This window comes from Biomphalaria glabrata, chromosome 12 (assembly GCF_947242115.1).
Source record: "Biomphalaria glabrata chromosome 12, xgBioGlab47.1, whole genome shotgun sequence".
NCBI lineage: Eukaryota > Metazoa > Mollusca > Gastropoda > Planorbidae > Biomphalaria > Biomphalaria glabrata.
This window is the reverse complement of record NC_074722.1, coordinates 3,259,742-3,282,825: the sequence shown is the minus strand read 5'-3', so window position 1 is coordinate 3,282,825 and position 23,084 is coordinate 3,259,742. Positions and strand designations below refer to the sequence as shown.

The following is a 23,084-nucleotide window of genomic DNA, read 5'->3' as shown; positions in this document are numbered from 1 at the left end:
TCTTATATGCACTGGCCAAGTCTTGTATGCACTGGCCAAGTATCACATTATAACTGACTGATGTGATAGAGCTGTGTGCTAGGAACGGACTTTATCTCTGGTCTGGGCGTTGGTTAAATGGTACATGAATTATTGATAAAAATTAATAGTATTGATTTTGTATAGGTCTGTGCAGCAGGGACACACACACACACACACACTCAATGAACGTGTCACGTGACCAGCACTTCTGTTGGCATCATGATCAATTGATACTCTGCGACCTGCCTGTAATTAGAGAAATCAATACAACCGTTTGATCTGTTCACCTAATCACACCTTCAAGCCTTTTTTTTCTCTCATTTGTCTCCATCACAAACATTTCTCCCCCCCCCCCCCCCCGAAATTCGTGGGAGCTGTTTCCCACACATTCGTGATAGCAGTTTCCCACACATTCATGGGAGCTGTTCATTCACATTTGTGGCAGCTGTTTCCCCACATTCTTGTGAGCTGTTTATTCACACTCGTGAGAGATGTTTCCCACACGTTCTATCCCACACGTTCTACGTGTTTCTGCTAAGTGAAGGAGGTACAGAGAGTAGAATACGTGTTTCTGCTAAGTGGAGTGGGATACAGAGAGTAGAATACGTGTTTCTGCTAAGTGGACGGAGGTACAGAGAGTAGAATACGTGTTTCTGCTAAGTGGACGGAGGTACAGAGAGTAGAATACGTGTTTCTGCTAAGTGAAGGGGGTACAGAGAGTAGAATACGTGTTTCTGCTAAGTGGACGGAGGTACAGAGAGTAGAATACGTGTTTCTGCTAAGTGGACGGAGGTACAGAGAGTAGAATACGTGTTTCTGCTAAGTGGACGGAGGTACAGAGAGTAGAATACGTGTTTCTGCTAAGTGGACGGAGGTACAGAGAGTAGAATACGTGTTTCTGCTAAGTGGACGGAGTGCTGCTACAGAACTGGATGTAACAATGAGAGTATCGATTAGAAGTCACTGTGGTGGAAGCTGGTTGTGTCATAATCTCATTGAACACACACACACAGCCCGTGCATCTCTTAGCTGTGCCTGTTTTGCAACTGCGAGTTTGATCTTGTTCGAGTTGGCTAAACAAGGGGGTGGTTTGGGGGGGGGGGGACATATGCTGACAACGCATAAAACCAGGGCAGTTCTATTCAGCCGGGGGAAAAAAGTTTGAATTATAGATTCGAGAATGTTAGATTGACTAAGTGATTGTTAGAGATTCAGAATGTTAGATTGACTAAGTGATTGTTAGAGATTGAGAATGTTAGATTGACTAAGTGATTGTTAGAGATTCAGAATGTTAGATTGACTAAGTGATTGTTAGTGATTCAGAATGTTAGATTGACTTAGAGATTGTTAGTGATTCAGAATGTTAGATTGACTAAGTGATTGTTAGTGATTCAGAATGTTAGATTGACTAAGTGATTGTTAGTGATTCAGAATATTAGATTGACTTAGAGATTGTTAGTGATTCAGAATGTTAGATTGACTAAGTGATTGTTAGAGATTCAGAATGTTAGATTGACTAAGTGATTGTTAGTGATTCAGAATGTTAGATTGACTTAGAGATTGTTAGTGATTCAGAATGTTAGATTGACTAAGTGATTGTTAGTGATTCAGAATATTAGATTGACTTAGAGATTGTTACTGATTCAGAATGTTAGATTGACTAAGTGATTGTTAGTGATTCAGAATGTTAGATTGACTAAGTGATTGTTAGAGATTCAGAATGTTAGATTGACTAAGTGATTGTTAGTGATTCAGAATGTTAGATTGACTAAGTGATTGTTAGTGATTTAGAATGTTAGATTGACTTAGAGATTGTTAGTGATTCAGAATGTTAGATTGACTAAGTGATTGTTAGTGATTCAGAATATTAGATTGACTTAGAGATTGTTACTGATTCAGAATGTTAGATTGACTAAGTGATTGTTAGTGATTCAGAATGTTAGATTGACTAAGTGATTGTTAGAGATTCAGAATGTTAGATTGACTAAGTGATTGTTAGTGATTCAGAATGTTAGATTGACTTAGAGATTGTTAGTGATTCAGAATGTTAGATTGACTTAGAGATTGTTAGTGATTCAGAATGTTAGATTGACTAAGTGATTGTTAGTGATTCAGAATGTTAGATTGACTAAGTGATTGTTAGTGATTCAGAATGTTAGATTGACTTAGAGATTGTTAGTGATTCAGAATGTTAGATTGACTAAGTGATTGTTAGTGATTCAGAATGTTAGATTGACTAAGTGATTGTTAGTGATTCAGAATGTTAGATTGACTAAGTGATTGTTAGTGATTCAGAATGTTAGATTGACTAAGTGATTGTTAGTGATTCAGAATGTTAGATTGACTAAGTGATTGTTAGTGATTCAGAATGTTAGATTGACTAAGTGATTGTTAGTGATTCAGAATGTTAGATTGACTAAGTGATTGTTAGTGATTCAGAATGTTAGATTGACTAAGTGATTGTCAGAGATTCAGAATGTTAGATTGACTAAGTGATTGTCAGAGATTCAGAATGTTAGATTGACTAAGTGATTGTCAGAGATTCAGAATGTTAGATTGACTAAGTGATTGTCAGTGATTCAGAATGTTAGATTGACTAAGTGATTGTCAGAGATTCAGAATGTTAGATTGACTAAGTGATTGTCAGAGATTCAGAATGTTAGATTGACTAAGTGATTGTCAGAGATTCAGTATGTTAGATTGACTAAGTGATTGTCAGAGATTGAGAGTGTTAGATTGACTAAGTGATTGTCAGAGATTGAGAGTGTTAGATTGACTAAGTGATTGTCAGAGATTGAGAGTGTTAGATTGACTAAGTGATTGTCAGAGATTGAGAGTGTTAGATTGACTAAGTGATTGTCAGAGATTGAGAGTGTTAGATTGACTAAGTGATTGTCAGAGATTGAGAGTGTTAGATTGACTAAGTGATTGTCAGAGATTGAGAGTGTTAGATTGACTAAGTGATTGTCAGAGATTGAGAGTGTTATGAGATATCTTGTGTGGGCATTACACAACTACATTGCAACACTCGACTTGTGTGACTATACACTAGATGATCACCTTATAGTAGTTAGATTGCATTACACGTAAGAGAGGGGGGTGGGGTTGAATTTTCAGTCATGAAATCAAAACACAAATTAACAAAACAATTCATAACCTCTCCCCAAGAGATTCTTTTAATGCTGGTATCTATTGACCCCCCCTCCCTCTTTCTCTATATGTTTGCCTTTCTGCATGACCGTCTCTGTCTCTTTGCCTTTCTGCATGACCGTCTCTCTGTCTCTCTCGCTGTAACCTACATGCAAGTGTTAGTGTTGACCTTTATTTGTGTTCTCAATGAAGTTTAAGTAAGCAATCCCCATTTCAGACCTTGCGATCTATAGGGCAAATGATGTTCAGGTCAGTTGTTTCTTTAACCAATGGTTAACAAGCAGGGTGTCATGTGGCCAACACAACGACCAACCGCCTTTACTTTCCTCAACTTAAACAAGATACACATTAGAGTTGGGTGGATTCTGCGGCTCCCCAAAAAATCCCAAAATTAAAAATCCCAGTCTTCAGCGAGATCCGAACCCAGGACCCCAGGTTTGGATGCCAAAGGCTTAACCACTCAGCCACCGCACCCCCTTCGATGTAGTCACATGAAAAGTCCAAGAGACTAATGGAACTTCTCTAATAGTTTTATGTCTTTCCATCGGTAGGTGCTCAACATGTGGCAGCCGTCTCAATAACTGGTACATCCAGAACAATGGCAGTCTGTACTGCAAGGATGACTATTGGTCAAAGATAGGGGACCGATGTAACAGATGTTCTCAAGTGATATCAGGTCCACTCATGGTAAGTGCAATAAGTACATCTAGATCTCAGGTCCACTCCTGGTAAGTACATCTAGATCTCAGGCCCACTCCTGGTAAGTACATCTAGATCTCAGGTCTACTCATGGTAAGTACATCTAGATCTCATGGCGGTTCATGATAAGTACATCTAGATCTCAGGTCCACTCCTGGTAAGTTCATGTAGATCTACTTGCCTTGCTGGCCAGGGCCAGTAGTGCTTTTGGGCGCTTTCAGGCGAGAGTTTGGCGGAATAAATCGCTCCGCCTGACTACAAAAATCAATGTCTACCAGGCGGTGGTTCTCTCGACCCTTCTATATGGATCTGAGATATGGGTATTATACAGGAAGCAACTAAGACTAATTGGGCGCTTTCACTAAAGATGCTTGGACATACGGTGACAGGACCGCACTACAAACAGTGATGTCCTTGCAAACGTCAGTATGGATAGTATAGTATGGTCCGACAGTTACGCTGTGCAGGGATGCACATTGGAGACCAAAAGAAAATCCGCTGCCGAGGTCAGACGCAGGCGGCGAAAAGAAAATCTTAATCGACCACCGGCGGACAATGGTTATGCTTGCCCTGGATGTGGCAAAATATGTAGGTCACAGTTGGGCTGCGTAGCCATGGGAAATATGATTTTGCACACTAAACTTCGGACTGGAAGACAAGCCTTATTATTTAGTTTTGACTCTAATATAAGGTGTTTACGTTTATGAATAACATCAACAAATTTTATTACGGGACTATGTACGATTGTATTATTTAATGATGTCATGTTATATTTCTTAAGTTTTTTTTTTAATTTCCTTTTTTTTATCTCGCATTTAAAAAAACGTGTGTGTGTGTTCGTTCTCCTTGAAGTGTGTTTGTACATCTACCCACAGGTGGCTGGGGAGCACAGATTCCACCCCGAGTGCTTCCAGTGCTGCACGTGTCAGTGCCTCATCGGCGACGGGGAGGCGTACGCCCTTGTGGAGAGATCGTTCCTCTATTGGTAAGTGTCTCTTCCGGAATACTCTTCAATAGAAAATGTTGGTCATTAGCATTACAACCCCAGCTCAGCTTAGATATAACACTGACCACCAAACTGGCCATGAGATTCGAGCCTTTTTTAATTTTTCCGCCACAGGCCAGTTTGTGCCGAGGCGCTCGAGATGCTTGTTGCCAAGATGGTGTAGCCTTGATTCGGCTGGCTGTCTTTCCACCCGAGAGCCTCATGCTGACACTTAAAAAGACAATGGGTGTTGGGGGGGGGAGGGATTCTACTGACCTTAAAATAATACCATCAGGATCGTCGTGTTTGAGTGGTAAAGCGCTTGGCTCGTTTGGGTTCGAATCTCGGGACTGGGATATCTGGGTTTGGACTACGTCCCCTAGACCACATCCCCTAGACCACCCATCTCTAATGGGTGCCTGTCACATGGTAACCCCGTTAACCTCCGGCCATAGAAACGGATGGCCTTGAGGCCTACATCGCCTGCTGTATAGATCACAAGGTCTGAAAGTGAGGCTTCACTTTAGATTTTGTGAAAATAATGCCTCTTCGGTCCTCTCCTTTTCCTAATCGCTTGCTATAGATAAAGAAAAAAATATTTTGTTTCAAAAAAAGTTACAGCTATTTAAGTTTAGGCTTAGCGTGTCGAAGTATCCAACATAATGGAAGGTTTAGAACACCGGTGACTCGGTCTCAATTGATGATCTGTCCACCGGCGCTTTTCATTTCATTCACATTTGTTGTCTCCCCCCTTGTGAGTCAGTGTGGATCACGTGACCAGGAGCAGACGACCAATGAAAAAAGCCGTGAAAGATGTCGTCAGGAGAGAAATTCTTGTTTATTTGTATTGGATAGACATAACACTAAACATGCCCCCGGGGAGGTGGGGCACAAGTGGTGAAAGGAAAGGAACGAGTTGCTTGTGTTCAAGTCTTTTGGTGAATCACTAGCGCAAATATTTCGCTGACTTAAGTCATTTGTTGTGACGGCGGAAACAGATCCAGGTGACACTCGGTGGAACCTATAAATAGCTCTATTGTTTCTGTACACATCCTGATGTCCAGTTCCCCCCCCCCTTCCCACAGCCAGTGTTGACCATCGAATCAATCATTTGCCGCCCCTCTTCCATATTTTGTCCTTCTCATGTTTTGACAATGGGCTTTCATTGGACTGCACGTGCGTGTTCAATCATAGAGGTGGGGGTGATGGTGGGGTGGTGTTAACTGGGACTTGACAGTATTTCTCAACCAAGAATACAAGTTTAGTTTTGGAAAAGTGTGTGTGTATGGATTAGGGTTTGGATTAGTTCAAGCAAATCAGACTTTCAATTCCACTTCATATCCAACGATTGTGTAAACAGAGACCAGTTTAGACAGGATTGATCTTCTTGTTTATCACAACTTTCTCAGTTGCGTTCTAGAAACAGCGCTCACGACTTTCTGAGTAAATTGCATTCTTGAAAGAGAGCTCACAACTTTCTCAGTAAGCTGCATTCTTGAAAGAGAGCTCACAACTTTCTCAGTAAGCTGCATTCTAGCAACAGCTCTCTCTCTAAATGGGCTACGACATCCTGCAGAAGGGCTGAGGGAATTTGGGTTCATATTCCGATGGAGGCTACACTTCTTCTTCTTCTTCTAGCCAGCTTTATTGCTGCTGAGCTGTGAGCTCTTTTGCAGACTGTGCCAAGGAAAAAAAAAGTGTGCTGTTTTCTTCAGCTGTTCAGCACTGCCGTACAGGGTGTTGGTTATGTGGAGGCTACACGTTTTATTTAAACTCCACATTTGACTCGCAGCTTGAAATGTTCAGCCGTGTTCAGCTTGAATGCAACATGGCGCAATGAGCATTGCCTAGTAGCATAGAACATAACTTTGTAAATATATAGGCCTCTATACTATTATATAACGATCTTTTTTAATTAGGCTGAGAAAGTAGAGACGTTTCTATGTGGAGGTATGACGCCCGATAATGAAGACCTTTTGTCCTGCACGTCTCTTGCTTTGTTTTCTGACGCCGCCCAAAGGTGTTGTAGCGTTGACAGATTGGGGCTTGGGCGACATGTCTTCTGCGCATGTCCAAATCACGTGTTCACACATTGACCAAACAGCTTTGTCTCCTCTGTGGCGGCTTTCAACCAATCAGTTTCATTGTTAGTTCGTTACTTTAGATTAGCCTGTCCATCGGTCATTACCGAGAATGTGTAGAACTGAAATAATAGGGGAGAGGGGGGGGGCACTAAAAGGAGGCAGGGTGAAAATTGGCCCTCTCCATTTACTACATTTATCTTTCTTCTACGACAATACACTGCGAAAACATGCCCCGGGCCGAGTGGGGTTTACTTAAGACCTGGCGGGACGCTCCTGGGTCGAGACGGATTTATTTTAGAATCTTTTGGACAGACTTTTATGTCTTTAATATCAAAGTAAAGCCGCTTTGTGTGGAATAATGGAGGTGAGGCTAGTCTATGGTATTTCTTCTTCTTCTTCGTTCTCATTGTTATGTTGGAGCGTTCTGATGACTAGACCAATGCATGAGATGAACTGCGCAGTGGTTTCCAAATCAGGGAGCTCTCCATATAGTTTTCTTTCTATGGTATTGATATAGACTAGAAATAGATATTTCGCGTAGTCTTGTATGACCATTGTGAGACTTGTCTATCGTATTGATAAAGACTTGAAATAGATATTTCGCGTAGTCTTGTATGACCATTAGAGGAACTGCAGGATGCCTTCACGTTTACCGTTACCTTTAGTCTATTGTACCGTTGGGCACCATGGAAGACTCGTCGACCGTCTTTCTCCATTCCTCTCTGTCTTTTGCCTTAGTTAGAACCTCTTTCAGTGGCAGGCCCGTCCATTCTTTTATGTTGTCCTCCCGTCGCTTTCTCTGTCTGCTTCTTCTTCTTTTTCCTGGTACTGTTCCCTGAAGGAAGGGGTTTGCGAGCCCCGAAGATCCTGTAATATGACCATAGATTTTAAGCTTGCGTTGTTGTTTTTTTTACAATAGTTAGCAGGTCATCATGGGGTCCAATCGCTGCAGTAAGTCTGTCTCTAATCTTATTGTTTGTGATGCGGCCTTCATTTACTAAACCCGTGAGAACGCCCCTTCATTCTTACGTAGACTTAGGCGGCAAGCTCTCTCCACAGAGATCGAATTTAACAGCGGCTTCCTAGCTGGTACCCACAGATTTGAGGTTTTCTGAGAAGGTGCGACGCCATGTTATTTGTGGATTGCCTTATCTTCGCTTTCCTGCATTCGTCTTCCAATCACTGAGTTCCAAATGGGGGTGGGGGGGGGGTGGAGAGTAGAGTAAAGACGTCTGGTAAGACGTCTGGTCATTGAACTAGCCACACAATACCTTAGTAAATCCTTAAAATACTTCTCTCAAATGTCAAAACTCTCCCTTGGTCACACCTTCATGCTTGATTGTTTTTTGTTGTTGTTTTTTTTAACCACAGCAGTTGCCTACCTACCAACTGACCCACGTCGTGACCTTCGTGGTTGAAGACAGCCTTGCCTTACGTCCAGCGTCTTATTGTTGGGTGTGGGAATGCGTTCTCTTCCCAATCTGGGCACCATTGTTCAGTTGTTCTTTAGAGAAGGCCCGACAGGCCAAGGAAAAAAAAAAAGACGTGATTGCGTTGACACACCAGCGATTATCTGGCCAGGTTTTTTTATGACGCGTATTCATCCGCCTAATTACGCCAGTGGTGGCGACCCCTGCCCGCAGGTCAGAAAAGTGCACCGCGGGATGGTGGCGGTGAGCCAATGGTGGTGTGGGAGAGGGGAGTAGTGTGATTGCGACTCGTGATGGGATAGTCCGACGTAGACAATGGGCCAATTGACTTACCGGGGAAAAAAACAAACAAACTTGTACCACTACAGAAACTGCTGCACTTGTGTGTGGTCAGGCTGTTAAGGTTTTAAGTCACTTGAACATGCGCAGCTCGTGGTTTGTGTCAGCACTCTAGAGACAGTGCAGGTCTTGTGTAGGATTTGTAACATGTGCTGGTGGTGACTTTCTTGTAGATCTAGTACTGGATTCATTTAGTGTTCCTATTCGTTGTATTGGAGTGTTTTTTTTTTTTTTTGGCGCTTAGGTGAGTTAGCAACTGTTTGGTCTTTTTGTAGACTTAGGCTAGACTTTACAACTCTTAGCCCTCTGACCATTACAACTCTTAGCCCTCTGACCATTACAACTCTTAGCCCTATGACCATTACAACTCTTAGCCCTCTGACCATTTCAACTCTTAGCTCTCTGACCATTACAACTCTTAGCCCTCTGACCATTACAACTCTTAGCCCTCTGACCGTTACAACTCTTAGCCCTCTGACCATTACAACTCTTAGCTCTCTGACCATTACAACTCTTAGCCCTCTGACCATTACAACTCTAAGGAGTCTAAGCCCTCTGACCATTAAAACTCCAAGGAGTCTAAGCTCTCTGACCATTACCTCTCTGAGCCCTCTGACCATTACAACTCTTAGCCCTCTGACCATTACAACTCTTAGCCCACTGACCATTGTGTCTTCAGTGTAGTGCTAAACACTCGATTGACCAGTTCATTGGAATCAAACAAAACAATGAAGTGATTCAGTTTAGAGAAAGCCTTACGTGTCTGTATAGGTGTGTTCTCTAAATACCGATAGTTGGATGTTGTGATTTCTAAGTACCGGTAGTTGATTTCTAAGTACCGGTAGTTGGATGTTGTGTTTCTAAGTACTAATACTTGGATGTTTGTGTTTTCTAATTACCAGTAGTTGGGTGTTGTGTTACAAATGTATAATCGTAAAATAGGTTAAGAGAACAAATCGCCCAAATTGTTTATAGAGCTGTTGTAGTTCCATCGGCCGGGATTCGAACCTCGGCCACGTTGTCGTCTTCGCAAAAACGCTTTTCTAAATCTAGTCACTTTAACTTTGGACATTTTTAGCGAGCTCATTAACCTATGGCTCGGTTGTATCAAGTTTTATTGAAAGAGTCTTAAAAACATCTTGTAGGCTGTTGATAGAGTCTTTTATTTGAATGGTTGCCACTTACAAAATTTAGAGTAAGGGGCACAGTGGCTGAGCGGTAAAGAGCTTAATGGCTTCCGAAGCGAGGGCTCTCGGGTTCGAATCTAGGTGGAGTGTAATTTTTCTTTTTTTTTAATTATTTCGAGACCTCGAGGGCGCTCCTGAGTCCACCCAGTTCTAATGGGTTCCTTACTTTAGTTGGGGCCGTTGGTCGTTGCGCTGGTCATATGATACCCTCATTAATTAACTCTTTCTCTCCGTTATTATTTAACACGTTCTGATGGAATCAACGTTGGTATCGTCAGTTAGGAGAGAAAGAGTTAACTGTCGGCCTTTTCATCACCTGCCCCATAGATCGAACTATATGAAAGGGGGGGGGATTAACTTTTTTTTTTTTTTTTTTTTTTTTTTTTTTTTTTTTTTTATTTAGAATATTGCAAAGGATCAATGATTGTTATTTGACTTTTGTAAATATTGACATTCTTAAAGACAGTATGTCATGCTGAAAGACATGTATGTGACAGCTTGAATCTATAACAGAACTCACAACTGAGTAAGGCAAGACGGTTAACCCTTTCACACCTCGCCAACTATGGCGGCAGATTATCCAAAGCATATGTTTCTATGGCCGACAGTTGACAAGGGTGTCGTGTGGCCAGCACATCGTCCAAGGGTATTTACTTCCATGAAGTGTTTCAGGTACCCTTTAGAGCTTGGTGGGAGTTTAACATCTTTACAGAGATTTAAACTTGAGACTCCTCGAATCTTTACCACTCGGCAACCTACAGCTAAGCAAAGAGACCCCTCGAATCTTTTCCACTCGGCACCTAACAGCTAAGCAAAGAGACCCCTCGAATCTTTTCCACTCGGCACCCTACAGCTAAGTAAAGAGACCCCTCGAATCTTTACCACTCGGCACCTTACAGCTAAGTAAAGAGACTCCTCGAATCTTTTCCACTCGGCACCCTACAGCTAAGTAAAGAGACCCCTCGAATCTTTTCCACTCGGCACCTTACAGCTAAGTAAAGAGACCCCTCGAATCTTTACCACACGGCACCCTACAGCTAAGTAAAGAGACCCCTCGAATCTTTACCACTCGGCACCTTACAGCTAAGTAAAGAGACCCCTCGAATCTTTACCACACGGCACCTTACAGCTAAGTAGAGACCCCTCGAATCTTTTCCACTCGGCACCTTACAGCTAAGTAAAGAGACCCCTCGAATCTTTACCACTCGGCACCTTACAGCTAAGTAAAGAGACCCCTCGAATCTTTACCACACGGCACCTTACAGCTAAGTAGAGACCCCTCGAATCTTTTCCACTCGGCACCTTACAGCTAAGTAAAGAGACCCCTCGAATCTTTTCCACTCGGCACCTTACAGCTAAGTAAAGAGACCCCTCGAATCTTTACCACTCGGCACCTTACAGCTAAGTAAAGAGACCCCTCGAATCTTTTCCACTCGGCACCCTACAGCTAAGTAAAGAGACCCCTCGAATCTTTACCACACGGCACCTTACAGCTAAGTAAAGAGACCCCTCGAATCTTTTCCACTCGGCACCCTACAGCTAAGTAAAGAGACCCCTCGAATCTTTACCACTCGGCACCTTACAGCTAAGTAAAGAGACCCCTCGAAACTTTACCACTCGGCACCTAACAGCTAAGCAAAGACTTGGTCTAAAACGTCCAAGTCCAAAGCTCAGTCAAGCGTGGGCGCTAAGTCTTAATGCTGGGAGGAAGTCCAAACAACCTGGGTGAAATGTCAACATACCTGGAGGAGCGAGATGTAACTAGGTCATTGTACGTCATCACCGGTGACTTATCTGAAGGTCAATGGCTACCTTACCTTAGGCTTTGATAGGGATGGCGGTAAGCCGGTTAGATCTAGGTGCCCAGTGACCACCTGGAGGGGGAGGGGGGGGACAGACGTAATTAATCAATTTTGTCCGCATTGTTTTTTAATTTGTCACATTTCTGTGTGTGGAGGCAGGACCACTCGGACTAGCAGACGTTTTCACATCCACAGAAATATCGATTCGGACATATTTTAAAAAAATGTATTTAGAAAAAACGTAACTGTTAAGTTGTAGCTGGAGAGACACGTGACCAAAGAATCCATTCACGTGATCATTTGTTTACATTCAACGTGTTAATTTCGTAGAATGCAACTCAATCATTGACCCCGTTCAGAGACAACACCAATCTATTTAGAACTGTTGTATAGAATGTAATGGCAAACAGTTGGTTTGAATCGTTCGTTTTGATCAAAGTTTATTTATAATGTAGACAACAAAAACAAAAGGTTTTCACTTAAAGGTTCTCAAGTTTATAAACGTTGTTCAGCCCTGTATGTTTGAAGCAGTTGACGGGAGTGTACGAGTCAATATTTTGAGACCGTTGGCGGTGAAAGTTGTGCAGAAAACGTCCAGGAAGTACACGTCACTATTTTCTAGCTGGTTGGGTCACAGACTTCAACTTCTTCTTGGTCCGCACTTCAAACCTGGGGGGCAAAACTTCAAGGCGTTGAAACCTCTCTGGGACATCAACCTGATGACGTCACAGAGACTGAGATTTATAAAAAAAAAAAAACAGCCCCCTTTTTTCCTTTCCTGCCCCCCCCCCGCTTAGTATGTGTCAATGCTTCGTCAGTTTGCTGCTGTAGTGAAGGGACATTGGCTACGTTTATGCACGTCTTGGCGGGTTGCCTGAATCAGCCAGGGAAACCATCGACTTAGCAGAGTTTAGGGGGCGCACTGTGGCTGAGCTGTTAAGCGCTTGTCTTCCGAACTGGGGGTTCCGGGTTCGAATCCCGGTGAGGACTTTGATTTTTAATTTCGGGATCTTGGGGCGCCTCTGAGTCCACCCAGAAATAATGGGTACCTGGCGTTCGTTGGGGAATTGTAAAGGCGGTTGTGCTAGCTACATGGTGTGCTGGCCACATGACACCCTCATTAACCGTAGGCCACAGACACGGATGACCTTTACATCATCTGCCCTATAGACCTCAAGGTCTGAAAGGGGAACTTTTTTTTTGTTACTAGCATTGACACAGGAAATGCGTAGGTCGTGATTATCTTCTATCTTCTTTGAAGTTACGTCTGCAATATAAAAGATCAGATGATCTTAACCCTTAAAGTGCTGAACTGTTTTACAATGAGTGCATGCACAATTTTGATGTTTAGAGGCTAAACTACCACACGCGATTTAAGGGTTAAGCGTAGCATCTCTGGGTCGTGTTACAAAACTAATGGTTTTGGGTGTGTTTGCGTTCGCTTTCGTCATAGAGGAATTGTATGTGTGTGTGTGTGTAAACATGACACTGTGCGTGTGTAAGTCAATGCGACACTGCGTGAGTGTGTGTGCTTTCACAGTGGGTGTAGACCAGACCTTGTTACTTCCCCTTTAAGTCTCTACCAGCTTCTCCAAACTCTTCCTCAAATATTGGAACAGATTTTCAACAACGTGGCGACTGGTGGGGGGGGGGGGTCCACCTCGTTCTACCACGCCCCTCCACTCTCCCCAGCGCCCTGATTAGGTTCAGGGTTGGTCCGTGAATGTCACAATTCTTTGAAGGTCATCTGGAGTAGGTCGTCGGGGTCGCTGATCTAAACGGAATTCGATGAATGATCAGCTAGTAGATTAGAGAGTAAACTAGAACTTGGAGGGCTATCCCGGGGACTGGTTAGTTATGTCGTCATCAGTTTGGAGGTCCGTTGAATTGGAACAATTAGTCGACTTCATAAATATCTGCGACTCTGGGCCTGCGACAATCCCAAATGTACTTTCACTGTCTCGGCATTGCGGTTCTTAAAGAGAGGAATAATATTTTTCAAGATTTCTTGTTTGAGCTGGGTTGAGGCAAGGACACACTTCTATGTGGGAGAAAAAAAAAAGGGCAGTGCGTCAGTTAATACTCTAATCACTAACAAACGAAAACAGAGCTCTGAGACATTTGTTATGTATGTCAACTCTTACAAGCTTCTTGAAAAGTTTCCTTTAGTCAGTGGAGTGTCTCCTGTCAATGTTGACTCTGTTCAGTCTTGTCTTTCACTTTGAACCCTTACAAACTTTTAGAGATCCAAATGTTGTTTTTTTTCTTGTTCTTTTATCCTCTGCCCTTTTATGTTGTTTTTTTTTTTTGTAAGGTTGTTTTGTTATTGTTGTTGTTTTTACACTAACTTAATTTAACTTGTCAGTTTGTAAGTCTTTTAGCAAAAAGAAGGAAGCCCACACCCACAAGAGTTTAGCTTTCTCTAGCATTTCAATGATTCTCGCTCAGATTTCAATGTTTTGCGATATTTCTTGTTGAGATGTCAAACTTTAACATTATTTCATTCAGTTAATGTGTAGATTAGGGGTGCACCGGATAGTCGCTCCGGCTCCGGCTTCTGCCAAATATCCGGCATTTTTTTACTATCCGGTGCTGTTCGGCTCCGGTCGGATATCACTACCGGATAGTAAACCGAATAGTAAAAAAATACACCTATTTAATATGCATAAAGTGGACCTCGTTCCATTAATGTCTGTTGTAGATATTAAGATTCATCACAAAAACTCTAAAAAAAAAAAAATCTAATTCTTCCGCAGTGGTCAGTGCTACAAATCGAGGGTTGCCATATCAACCTCCTTACTTCCTGAGCCCACGCAGCAACCGCCTCAGACTGTGAGGTCACCTCGGAGAAAGCCCCACTCCATTCAGATGGTGGAGATTCCACCCACGCCAGACAGCAGCCAACTCCACCACCAGCGTGACAGGCGTCAGCTGCAACAGCAGCGGCAAGAACAGCAGCAGAAGGAGCAGCACAACTTCCACCTGTCGCTGCTGGCCACGCCTTTCGAGAGCGGCACCCTGGGGGTCGGCTACCGGAACAGCTTTTTGTTGGAAAGTGGCCGTATGCCACCATGTGTACAAATCTCTGGGTGAGCAAAGAATCGACAATTTCTTAGCATTATCATGATTATTTTTTTGTTTGTTTAGATAAGTCAGGTAGAGATTCTTGTTATCGAACTTTGCTGCTTATTCCTTAAGTCTTAAGTATTTGAAATTTATATACATATATATATTTACATAATAATAAATAATAATAATAAGGCTTGTCTTCGAGTCCGAAGAACTCACTCCCCGTTGATCTCAGACAGACAACATGCTATACCACTTTTAAGAAGAACATTAAGACCTACTTGTTTAAAACTTTTTTAGATTAACTGTCATTTTAGCTGTCGTGTTTGTGTTTGTAATGTTATTACAGCTCCTTGAGCCTACAATTTGTTTGTTAACAGCGCTTTATGTATTTATGTATTAACCTTTATTCTGGTCACAATTTATTTATTAACCTTTATTCTGGCCACAATTTATTTATTAACCTTTGTTCTGGCCTCAATTTATTTATTAACGTTTATTCTGGCCACAATTTATTTATTAACCTTTATTCTGGCCACAATTTATTTATTAACCTTTATTATGGCCACAATTTATTTATTAAATCTTTGTTCTGGCCACATATTTCTAACAAGAGTCTCCTGTGTTGATGCACTAGTTATCCCTTAGACCTAAAGTTATTGTCCGACAGGCTTTGATCAATAGTTTTTCATTCAGTTCTATCTAAACATAAGCAGCTTCATATTCACATTGATTTAAACTCAATAGTTTGACATGTACATTGGTCTTACAGAACACTTTGATATTTGGACTTCAAGCAAGAAAAATTATGAAATTGAAAACACTTTTAATTTCTTGAATTTGTTTGTAGATCAACACTTTTTGTAAATGTAGAGAAAAAAAAATATTTAAAATGTAAAAGCTAAATCTTAACTTTGTTTTATTTTTTATATTTTTTTTTTTTTTTCCCAGTATAGATGCCAGTCCAGCATTTCAAGACTTGGCAGTAGGGGACAGAATCCTGGAAGTGAATGGGACAGCAGTCAGAGATAAAACTTTAGAAGAGGTTAGTGAACACCTTTTAGTTTTTTTTGGTCATTAACTAGCTGGTCTGGATAACCTTTGACCTTTACCCTCCTTTACAGCCACTTCTCCCACTGCTTCCTCAGGAACTGATTATCAAATAAGTGACTTGCTTGAAAAGTGTAAAATCTAACGTTTTTTGTTGTACCCATGTTAAGCATAAGTAGCTCTTGTTATGTAGAAGTAGCTCTGTTATGTAGAGGTAGCTCTTGTTATGTAGAAGTAGCTCTGTTATGTAGAGGTAGCTCTTGTTATGTAGAAGTAGCTCTGTTATGTAGAAGTAGCTCTGTTATGTAGAAGTAGCTCTGTTATGTAGAAGTAGCTCTGTTATGTAGAGATAGCTCTTGTTATGTAGAAGTAGCTCTGTTATGTAGAGGTAGCTCTTGTTATGTAGAAGTAGCTCTGTTATGTAGAGGTAGCTCTTGTTATGTAGAAGTAGCTCTGTTATGTAGAGGTAGCTCTTGTTATGTAGAAGTAGCTCTGTTATGTAGAAGTAGCTCTTGTTATGTAGAAGTAGCTCTGTTATGTAGAGGTAGCTCTTGTTATGTAGAAGTAGCTCTGTTATGTAGAAGTAGCTCTTGTTATGTAGAAGTAGCTCTGTTATGTAGAGGTAGCTCTTGTTATGTAGAAGTAGCTCTGTTATGTAGAATTAGCTCTGTTATGTAGAGGTAGCTCTGTTATGTAGAAGTAGCTCTGTTATGTAGAGGTAGCTCTTGTTATGTAGAAGTAGCTCTGTTATGTAGAGGTAGCTCTTGTTATGTAGAAGTAGCTCTGTTATGTAGAGGTAGCTCTTGTTATGTAGAAGTAGCTCTGTTATGTAGAGGTAGCTCTTGTTATGTAGAAGTAGCTCTGTTATGTAGAGGTAGCTCTTGTTATGTAGAAGTAGCTCTGTTATGTAGAGGTAGCTCTTGTTATGTAGAAGTAGCTCTGTTATGTAGAGGTAGCTCTTGTTATGTAGAAGTAGCTCTGTTATGTAGAAGTAGCTCTTGTTATGTAGAAGTAGCTCTGTTATGTAGAGGTAGCTCTTGTTATGTAGAAGTAGCTCTGTTATGTAGAATTAGCTCTGTTATGTAGAGGTAGCTCTTGTTATGTAGAAGTAGCTCTGTTATGTAGAGGTAGCTCTTGTTATGTAGAAGTAGCTCTGTTATGTAGAGGTAGCTCTTGTTATGTAGAAGTAGCTCTGTTATGTAGAGGTAGCTCTTGTTATGTAGAAGTAGCTCTGTTATGTAGAGGTAGCTCTTGTTATGTAGAAGTAGCTCTGTTATGTAGAGGTAGCTCTTGTTATGTAGAAGTAGCTCTGTTATGTAGAGGTAGCTCTTGTTATGTAGAAGTAGCTCTGTTATGTAGAGGTAGCTCTTGTTATGTAGAAGTAGCTCTGTTATGTAGAAGTAGCTCTGTTATGTAGAGGTAGCTCTTGTTATGTAGAAGTAGCTCTGTTATGTAGAGGTAGCTCTTGTTATGTAGAAGTAGCTCTGTTATGTAGAGGTAGCTCTTGTTATGTAGAAGTAGCTCTGTTATGTAGAGGTAGCTCTTGTTATGTAGAAGTAGCTCTGTTATGTAGAGGTAGCTCTTGTTATGTAGAAGTAGCTCTGTTATGTAGAGGTAGCTCTTGTTATGTAGAAGTAGCTCTGTTATGTAGAGGTAGCTCTTGTTATGTAGAAGTAGCTCTGTTATGTAGAGGTAGCTCTTGTTATGTAGAAGTAGCTCTGTTATGTAGAAGTAGCTCTGTTATGTAGAAGTAGCTCTGTTATGTAGAGGTAGCTCTTGTTATGTAGAAGTAGCTCTGTTATGTAGAGGTAGCTCTTGTTATGTAGAAGTAGCTCTGTTATGTAGAGGTAGCTCTTGTTATGTAGAAGTAGCTCTGTTATGTAGAGGTAGCTCTTGTTATGTAGAAGTAGCTCTGTTATGTAGAAGTAGCTCTTGTTATGTAGAAGTAGCTCTTGTTATGTAGAAGTAGCTCTTGTTATGTAGAAGTAGCTCTGTTATGTAGAAGTAGCTCTGTTATGTAGAAGTAGCTCTTATGTAGAAGTAGCTCTGTTATGTAGAAGTAGCTCTTGTTATGTAGAAGTAGCTCTGTTATGTAGAAGTAGCTCTTGTTATGTAGAAGTAGCTCTGTTATGTAGAAGTAGCTCTGTTATGCTCCACTATAGTGTAACTCCCATGTACTCATGTAACTATCTGATGTACAAATGAACCTGTGTTGTCTACTGTGTGATGTACAAATGTAACTCTGATTTACATCTTTGTCTATGCTCTTCTAGATCAATGTTTTACTGACCAACTACCAACGGCCTGTCCATGTAATGGTGGAGAGAGATTTGTCTCCTCTGAGACTGCCTCCAGAGGATGACACTGGTCAGATCTCGCCTCGCCCGCTTAACAAGTCCCTGTCCAGAAGCTCACTGGATGACCCCAACAGCTCCGCAGCCTCAGACAACGAGACTATTGTGGTGCAAGGAACACCTGTCAAACTAAGACCTAAAGGATCTCTGAGGGCTAAAGGGTAAGTCACTGTTTCATCTTGAAAGTGGTGATTATCAAATAAAGTAGAATGACATTTTAGACTCTTAGTTTGTTTTCCACTCGTGAAATTAGTACTTGATAATTTGTAAACTCCTGACACAAAACTAGCGACCAAAAATATCTAGGTCAATCAAAGAATTGAATTACTATGAAAAAGAGCATGTGTTTTTTTTATTAAATAATCAAAATATAAGTATCATAGTACAAACAAACATACTTGACTATTACTAATTTTGAAACATTTTTCATTGTCGACAAATAAATCTAAAAAATTAAACAATTAGTTAAACAATTAGTACTAATTAATTAATTTTGTTTTATGCAGCATAAATGAAGCTAATCATGCCATTTTCGGTTAAATGGAAGTAATTAGCAGTTCATTCCCTTAGATAAGCTTTGTTTATTAAAAAATAATCTTTTTTTCTAGCGCTTGTTTGGTGATATAAACAGTATTTGTTGTAAAATTTTATTTATTGTCTAAGACATACCAAGGTGTTTAAAAGTCTGCACTATTTCAATGTTCTCTCCACCTACAGAAACAGTGTCATTTTCTTTTCCCAACAAAAATCAATAATCATCTTTTTTTTTACATTTGATATAAAAAAATTATCATTACAGTATTTTTCAATATTTTTTTTATTTCTCTGAAATAATCATTTGTGTCCGCTCTCTCTGAGAGTAGGGCAAGTGAATTTTGTTAATGAGCATAAAGGACTGTCTGATTGAAAATCATTTTTGGCATAAAATGTATGGTACCGCAATAGTGATGTCACAGCCCCCTTTGTGTAACTATATGTTTGTTCTTTGTTGCGTTGTTTACCCTCTGAGGTCTCATTAGCACATATTATTATGTATGAAATAATCTTAGTTCCTTCAGTAAGCAACTATGTTTCCTAATAGTCCATGGACAAAAACTGTTTATTCATTAATAGCGATATATTTCATCTATTTTTAGACACAGTCCGTCCCGTAGGCGAAGTAAGTCCCCATCACCGTGCCCACAGACTCGGCAGAAAAGTATCGACCTGAACAGATCTCATTCGTTCTCCACTCGCCAACAGGACCACAGAGTGTTTCGAGCTGTGGACTTGATTCTTGGCGACCTGCTTGGTCAAGGCTTCTTTGGCCAGGCCATCAAGGTAACTGACTAAGGGAAATTATGATGTGGGCTCAGTCTGGAAGCACTCAGAACTTTTTAAAGTATTACATGACATTAGCTGGCCTCCTGTTTTTACTTTGTACCCTAAATGTAAATGTGTATCTTCAAAGAAGGGAGACTTAAGTGGAGGGCTAGTGCCTATTGTGAGGGGAGGGAGAGGTAGTACTAAACTTCAGTAATTCTAGACTTAAGTGGAGGGCTAGTGCCTCTTGTGAGGGGAGGGAGAGGCAGTACTAAACTTCAGTAATTTTAGACTTAAGTGGAGGGCTAGTGCCTCTTGTGAGGGGAGGGAGAGGCAGTACTAAACTTCAGTAATTCTAGACTTAAGTGGAGGGCTAGTGCCTCTTGTGAGGGGAGGGAGAGGCAGTACTAAACTTCAGTAATTCTAGACTTAAGTGGAGGACTAGTGCCTCTTGTGAGGGGAGGGAGAGGCAGTACTAAACTTCAGTAATTCTAGACTTAAGTGGAGGGCTAGTGCCTATTGTGAGGAGAGGGAGAGGCAGTACTAAACTTCAGTAATTCTACCTCTATATATAAAGATAAAGAAGTTTTCCTCTGCGCAGCATGTGTGTATGTTCTATCCGGTTGATCAATTTAATTGCTTAGAAGTAGGAACACTGTTAGATTATGTTCGTATGTTCTTAGCGGTTTAAACAAAAATCTAATTAGTGTAATTTAATTTGTTTGAAGCTAATTAGCAGAAAGAAAGAAAAAAAGGTCAGTTAACAAGTTAAGGGGGGATAAACCTTGTTAGCTTAATGACCCGAACTGTTGCTTTGCACTTCCAGGCCACTCACCGTGTCACGGGGGAACAAATGGTTCTCAAAGAGCTTCACAATTTCGATGAGGATGCCCAGAAAAGTTTTCTTAGAGAGGTACGACCTTGAACTCATTTTGTTTACACTGCAGCAGATAATCTTTTAGGAAGACAGTTGAAATTTGCCATTTAGAACTTCACATTGCTCTTTTTAAATTCTTTTTTGTTCCTTAAAAAAGTAAATTGAGAATGTTTTTTAATGTTATTTTTTAAGATTTAAAATTGAAACAACTTTCCTTTATTGAATTTCACTGATGACTTGAACAAATTGCTCTGTTTATGTGTTTCTCTACTTGTGCTGTGTATTCAGATTTATGTATATCTCTACTATGCTGTGTTTTCAGATTTATGTGTTTCTCTACTTGTGTTGTGTTTTCAGATTTATGTGTCTCAACTATGCAGTGTTTTCAGACTTATGTGCTTCTCTACTTGTGCTGTGTTTTCAGGTGTCTGTTGAGTTGGTCTGTTTATGTATTTCTCTACTTATGCTGTGTTTTCATTCAGGTGTCTGTTGTTTTGTTAATGGGTGTCTTTCCTTATGTTTTCAGGTGTCTATGTTGAGAAGTCTGTCTCACCCCTGTGTGCTCAAATTTATGGGAGTTTTGTACCGAGACAAGAAACTGAACCTTGTAACAGGTGAGGGAGATAATTCTAGGTATAATCTGTGACCCTTGTCATATAAAACGAAATAGGCTCTTTAAACACATGACAAAACAAATTCAAAACAAGCTATGCAACACATATTCAATGCAGCAGTGCATACATCATGCAATAAATATCTGACAACCTTCTGAACATTAAGGGCAAACTTAGTGCCAAAAGTTGCCACCAATTTTAACCAACTGTAAATTTCATTTTTAGAACCTTTTTTCCACCACTTCAATAATAATACTATATAATACAAAATATTTTAAAATATCTAGATTTTGCTTCTAAACTTTAAAAACTCTACTTCAAACTCTGTTTCAAATGGTACCTGGTCTGGTACATTAGTCTGTTGTTTAGATGGACCAGAGTTTTTAGCCATTACATCCTGCAGACCTTCATGGGATTAGGGCTAGAATGGCTGCCTGGTCGTGCGGTTTGCACGCTGGACTGTCGTTCGGATTTATCAACGGTCGAGGTTTCAAACCCTGCCCGCTCCCATCCCCCGTCGTCCTGCGGGAGGTTTGGACTAGGAAGTAAACTATCTTCAACTCTGAAGCAACATCCGAATTATGTAAAACATTTTACAAAACAAACAAACATTTTAATAATTTTGCAGGAATATCTGAAACTTGTAAATAGATAAATACATAAGTAATTGTAATCATTATGTTTTTTTTCTATAAGACTTATTATTTGTTATTAATTGTTGTTTTTTTTGTGTATTTCCTTTTTTTAGAATTTATTGATGGTGGTACATTGTCTGACTTACTTTTGGATCACAGTGTAGAACTCTCCTGGAAACAGAGAGTAGCTTTTGCCAAGGACATAGCAGCAGGAATGGTAAACTTTTGGACCTATATATTTTTTCCCCTGATAATTATATTGAGATTGTATCTGATGAAAATTAAATGCAATTTAGTTATTTCTATGTTTTTATCAATTGTTTTCTCTATTGTTTTCTCTATCCCCAGAGATACTTACATTCCATGAATGTCATCCATAGAGACTTAAACTCACAAAATTGTTTAGTTAGAAAGGTCAGTACACTGGATTTGGAAGCATACATTAAATTTATCTTAGTTTTATTTTGTATATAGTTCGTCCATCGTGGTTCGATGATGACCATTTTGTCATCCAGGGGGCTGAGGGCTTTGCACTGGGGTTTATGCCTCCTCATGTGGCTGGTGAGACCTATGTGAGCCCGGAATGTTCGGACGCACACTGGTCAGGTTATTCCAGCTGGAGCTAGTGTCGTTTGCCTTGCTTTTCTTCTCTGGTGTTTTTCTTCTGCCTGCATTGTTCTCTTTTCCTCAGCAACCTGTGCGCCAGTTTTCACAGCGCGACGCCATGATGCTCTGTCATGTGCCTTTGTCTTCCAGGTGGCTGGGTCTATGCTGAACCCTTTCAGAGAAGCTTTGAGGGTGTTCCTGAAGCATTTTCTTTGACCACCTTGAGAACGCTTTCCTTCATTTAGTAGGCCATACAAAAGATATAAAGTTTAGTAACAGTATGAATATTGGGTCTAGCATCACTATAGGACCAAGTGTAAATATTGGCTCAGTAAGTTGTATTGGAAAGACTTCCACATCTTTTTGGGGGGTGACCCTTGTTTGTCTTTGTATAGAGTCCTTGTGATTTTTTGAATAGTTCACTTGTTTTTTATGATATCAACTGTTGAGATACTAACTTGTTTCTTCCAACTTGTATTTGAGATCCTATCAATGACTTAATGTTCTTTTAAAAACTAAAGTGTCCTGCTGCAATTATGTTCATTGCAATCAAACAAATTCAGAGATGTGTCTTGAAACAATTCAGAGATATGTCTTGAAACAATTCAGAGATGTGTCTCTTGAAACAATTCAGAGATGTGTCTCTTGAAACAATTCAGAGATGTGTCTCTTGAAACAATTCAGAGATGTGTCTCTTGAAACAATTCAGATGTCTCTTGAAACAATTCAGAGATGTGTCTTGAAACAATTCAGAGATGTGTCTCTTGAAACAATTCAGAGATGTCTCTTGAAACAACTCAGATGTCTCTTGAAACAATTCAGAGATGTCTCTTGAAACAATTCAGATGTCTCTTGAAACAATTGAGAGATGTGTCTTGAA

The 23,084-nt window shown here is 40.5% G+C and overlaps 1 protein-coding gene across 3 annotated transcripts in view; it reads left to right on the top strand.

Annotated features, from left to right (window-relative positions):
* LOC106052117 (LIM domain kinase 1-like) overlaps positions 1 to 23,084 on the top strand; it is a 42,307-nt gene that overhangs the window by 10,262 nt on the left and 8,961 nt on the right. For all 3 annotated transcript variants that reach the window (XM_056005966.1, XM_056005967.1, XM_056005965.1), the window contains exons 3-12: positions 3,723 to 3,858; positions 4,746 to 4,855; positions 14,454 to 14,786; positions 15,718 to 15,811; positions 18,090 to 18,331; positions 19,307 to 19,490; positions 20,299 to 20,385; positions 20,876 to 20,963; positions 21,712 to 21,815; positions 21,947 to 22,012. In XM_056005966.1, coding sequence (XP_055861941.1) covers positions 3,723 to 3,858; positions 4,746 to 4,855; positions 14,454 to 14,786; positions 15,718 to 15,811; positions 18,090 to 18,331; positions 19,307 to 19,490; positions 20,299 to 20,385; positions 20,876 to 20,963; positions 21,712 to 21,815; positions 21,947 to 22,012 — 1,444 coding nt within the window. The remainder of the gene's footprint in view (positions 1 to 3,722; positions 3,859 to 4,745; positions 4,856 to 14,453; positions 14,787 to 15,717; positions 15,812 to 18,089; positions 18,332 to 19,306; positions 19,491 to 20,298; positions 20,386 to 20,875; positions 20,964 to 21,711; positions 21,816 to 21,946; positions 22,013 to 23,084) is intronic.